This window comes from Populus euphratica, unplaced genomic scaffold, assembly GCF_000495115.2.
Source record: "Populus euphratica unplaced genomic scaffold, PopEup_1.0 scaffold2786.1, whole genome shotgun sequence".
Classification (NCBI taxonomy): Eukaryota; Viridiplantae; Streptophyta; class Magnoliopsida; order Malpighiales; family Salicaceae; genus Populus; species Populus euphratica.
Genome location: NW_011502570.1, coordinates 1 through 3747, shown reverse-complemented (window position 1 = coordinate 3747; position 3747 = coordinate 1). Strand labels below are relative to the sequence as shown.

Genomic DNA, 3747 nt, shown 5'->3' with positions numbered 1-3747 from the left:
ATGAAGTTGTTCGGCTGACTGATCTACTCGAGCAACTTCTAAAAGCTAAGAATGGGGAGGGAACATCAGCACAACAGCCTGAAAGAGCACTAGCAGCTCACATCCCTCAAGCATCTCAAAACTAGGAATTTGTAGGTGGAAAGAAGGATCAGAGCTCAATATATGATGCAACTTGAGGAAGAGAGAAGTTCAAGAAAGGTTGTCGAGTCTGATATGAGAGATTACCAGAAGAGAGCCGAGTCTTCGAAAGGAAGAATGATGGCTTTACAATATGAGATTGGGATATGAGAAAAGGAGTTGAGAGAGTTGAGAAGCCATTACTTTGAGATGGAAGAGGAGCTGAGTAAAGCTAAGCAAGAACGTCAAGAATGTCAAGACTACATGGACAACTTTGCAGTTCAAATTAACTCCAAAATAGCTGAGCTAGATATCAAAAAGGAAGAACTGCAGAGGGTAAGGGATAAGTTGGCCCGGTTAGAAAATATGGTTCGAGTGTTGGAAAGAAGTAATGAAGCCTTAGGAGCCAGCAGTGAAGTGATAATCACAGATAACACCGTGTTCCATGATAAGATAAGGCATGTAACGAAGCAGGTTGAGCAAGCAGCTCGTTATGCGGAAAGGTTGCAATAACAAGCTACCCAAGTTGGAAATGATGCTTCAAAGTATCAAGAATACATGGCGGCCATCACCTGTTTTATTGGAGACTTAGCTAATAGAAGAAATGCCTTTTAAAGATAGCAATGTATAACGCCCTGTTTTGTTATCATTGTATGAGCGATTTCTATTTTATAAAAAGGTCATGACCTATCTTTCTTTCTAATGTGTTTTGGTAAGCTACTATGATAAGAACTTGGCAAACCCTCCTTTATAGTAATCAGGTCAACTCAGAAATCTTGCCTAAAGGATTATGAAAGTCGTGAATCAGCTCTAAAAATAAATAAATAAATACGCATTGCACGAGCATCACATTTTCATCACACATTTGTTTTTAATTTATCATATGCATCCCAAATCGTGAAACATAGGTCCCACATCCAAAGTCCACCACACCCCATCTAGATCGAGAATGGAGAACGAAGAAAGAGCTCACTTAGAGTCACATTATCAGACCGAGTTAGAGTCCATAAAAAATGAAGTTTCTCGGCTAACCGACTTACTCGAGCAGCTTCTAAGAACTAAGAATAGGGAGGGAACATCAGCACAACAGCTTGAAGGAGTGCCACCAGCTCACATCCCTCAAGCATCTCAAAACCAGGGGGCAAACTCAGCTAATGAACAACATTTTGTGCCTATCACCCCTATTCAGCCAACTCATGCTCCAATTACTGTGGACTTAACCGCGGAGGGAGTCCCTGACAATAGGTCTCCTAGTTTGATGGACCAAGACAAGTTGCTTGTTTTGTAAGAAAGATTAAGAGCAGTTGAGGGTAATGACTGGTTTGACCCTATGCGAGCCACGGAAGTTTGTTTGGTGCCAAACATCGTGGTGCCAAAAGATTTTAGGATACCAGAGTTCATTACGTACACTGGTTTGGAATGCCCAAACACTCACCTTCGATCCTACTGTAATAAAATGGCGGAAGTAATCCGTGATGATAAATTGCTAATCTATTTCTTTCAAGATAGCCTAGCAGGATCTGCTTTGAGCTGGTACATGAGGTTAGACAACATCTGGATCAGGAGCTGGAGAGATTTGGTGGAGGCTTTTCTTAAGCAGTACAATTTTAACCTGGAAATCGCTCTGGATCGAACAAATCTAATGTCAATGGAGAAGAGGAGCCAAGAGTCAGTAAGGGCCTATGCACAAAGATGGAGGGATGAGGCAACACATGTCCAACCCCCTTTAATAGAAACTGAGATGGTGACCTTGTTTGCTAATACCTTCAAGGCACCTTATTATGAGCATTTAATGGGTAGCTCATCTCAGCATTTCTACGATGTAGTGCGCATAGCTAAAAGGATAGAGCAAGGGATTAAAGCTGGGCGTATAGCTGAGCCATTGGAGAAGAGGGGTTTTATTGGAAGAAAGAGGGAAGGTGACGTTAACAACTTGGAAGGTGGATACAAGGGCAAGAGAGTAGATTCTTATAATCCACAAATACCTTCCTCCCAATTCACCCATATGAACATTAGCCCACCTTTTTCCTCTAATCAAACAAAAAACCACCAAAGACCGACTGCAAGATATACTCCAGAACAACTGCCGCCATTACCTATGCCTTTGAAGGACTTGTATGCCAAACTGTTGAGTATTGGACACATAGCTCCTATCCCTGCACTACCATTGCAACCACCATTCCCAATTTGGTACAAGCCCGAGTTGACTTGTGAGTACCATACGGGTAATCTCAGGCATGGGATTGAAACCTGCTACGCTTTCAAGAAGAGGTTGTTGGAGCTTATTAAGATAGGATGGGTATCCTTCGAAGACAAGCCCAATGTTAATTCAAACCCTTTGCCTAAACACGCCCCAAGTAGTAGTGGAGTAGGCATGATAAAAGTTGGAAATCAATGCGAGTCTTTGAAGGTGTCCATGAAGAGGTTGGTTGTTTATAATTTGTACAATTAACCTCCTTGTGGTTCGACCCCGGTCTTGCCGGGTTATTTTTTACTTCGACACTCCTGCACTTGGGAGAAGACATCAATCTTTTAGTCGTGTCAGAGGGATATGATTACTGTGAATTCCATGAAAGAAAGGGACATCATATTGAGGATTGCATCGAGTTTTGCGAGAAGATTGCAACAATGCTGAAAATGGGAGAGTTAAGGATTGAACTGAGGATTGAGCCCATGGAGAGCAGAGGTGAGGTAAGTATGATGGAAGGTCAAGATGAGATGACAGGAGTATGTAGGGTCCAACAAACAGCTAATGGGCCACTTAGGCTAATCTTGGTTAAACCTTTTTGCACAAAAGGAAATCACAATGTCATGCCTTATAATTACGGCTATGCCTCCCACATTCAAACTCCTGTTTCTTTGTTCCATACTGAGGTTAGTGGTTTAACTCGGAGTGGTCAATGCTTTACACCTGAAGAGTTGCAAAAGACAAAGGGCAAAGAAGTGATAGATCTTAACAAAGCACTAGAAGTTAATAAGCCAATAACGGAAGAGGAGTCGAACGAATTTTTAAAGTTGATCAAGCATAGTGAATATTGCATAGTAGATCAACTAAAAAAGACTCTAGCTAGGATCTCCCTTATGTCCTTAATACTCAGCTCTAAGCCGCATCGAAACGCCTTGCAAAAAGTATTGAATGAGGTGTATGTACCCCAAGACATTGAACATAAAACCATGGAGCATCTTGTGGGGAGGATCCACGCAACTAATTACCTATACTTCACGACTGATGAGCTTGATGCTGAAGGTATCGAATAAATAGCAGCTTACAACACAAAAAAGGGGGGGGGCAATTTTGACAAAAAAAAAACAAGTGCTCATCGATAATGGCTCAGCTCTTAACGTGTTGCCAAAGCACATTCTTAAAGAAATGTCGATCGATGAATCTTATATTAAGTCAAGTACTATGATGGCTAGAGCATATAATGGCTCACCTCGGCCAATAATTGGAACTTTAGAAGTAGAGCTATATGTGGGACCATAAATGTTCCTAGTGGCACTTTAAGTTATGGATATTTACCCTTCCTATAATATGTTGTTAAGAAGATCTTGAATTCATGCAGCGGGTGCCGTAGCTTCATCATTGCACCAATTCCTGAAGTATATCATAAATGGGATGTTGGTAACTGT

At 41.4% G+C, this 3747-nt stretch overlaps 1 protein-coding gene across 1 annotated transcript; it reads left to right on the top strand.

Moving 5' to 3' along the window:
* Positions 1-1066: 1066 nt before the first annotated feature.
* Positions 1067-3364, top strand: LOC105119299 (uncharacterized; the record flags this gene model as incomplete). The annotated part of the gene is made up of 3 exons (XM_011017424.1): positions 1067-1401; positions 1504-2541; positions 2694-3364. Coding segments are annotated over exons 1-3 (2044 nt in total), but the record flags the coding sequence as incomplete, so codon positions are not given.
* Positions 3365-3747: the final 383 nt, after the last annotated feature.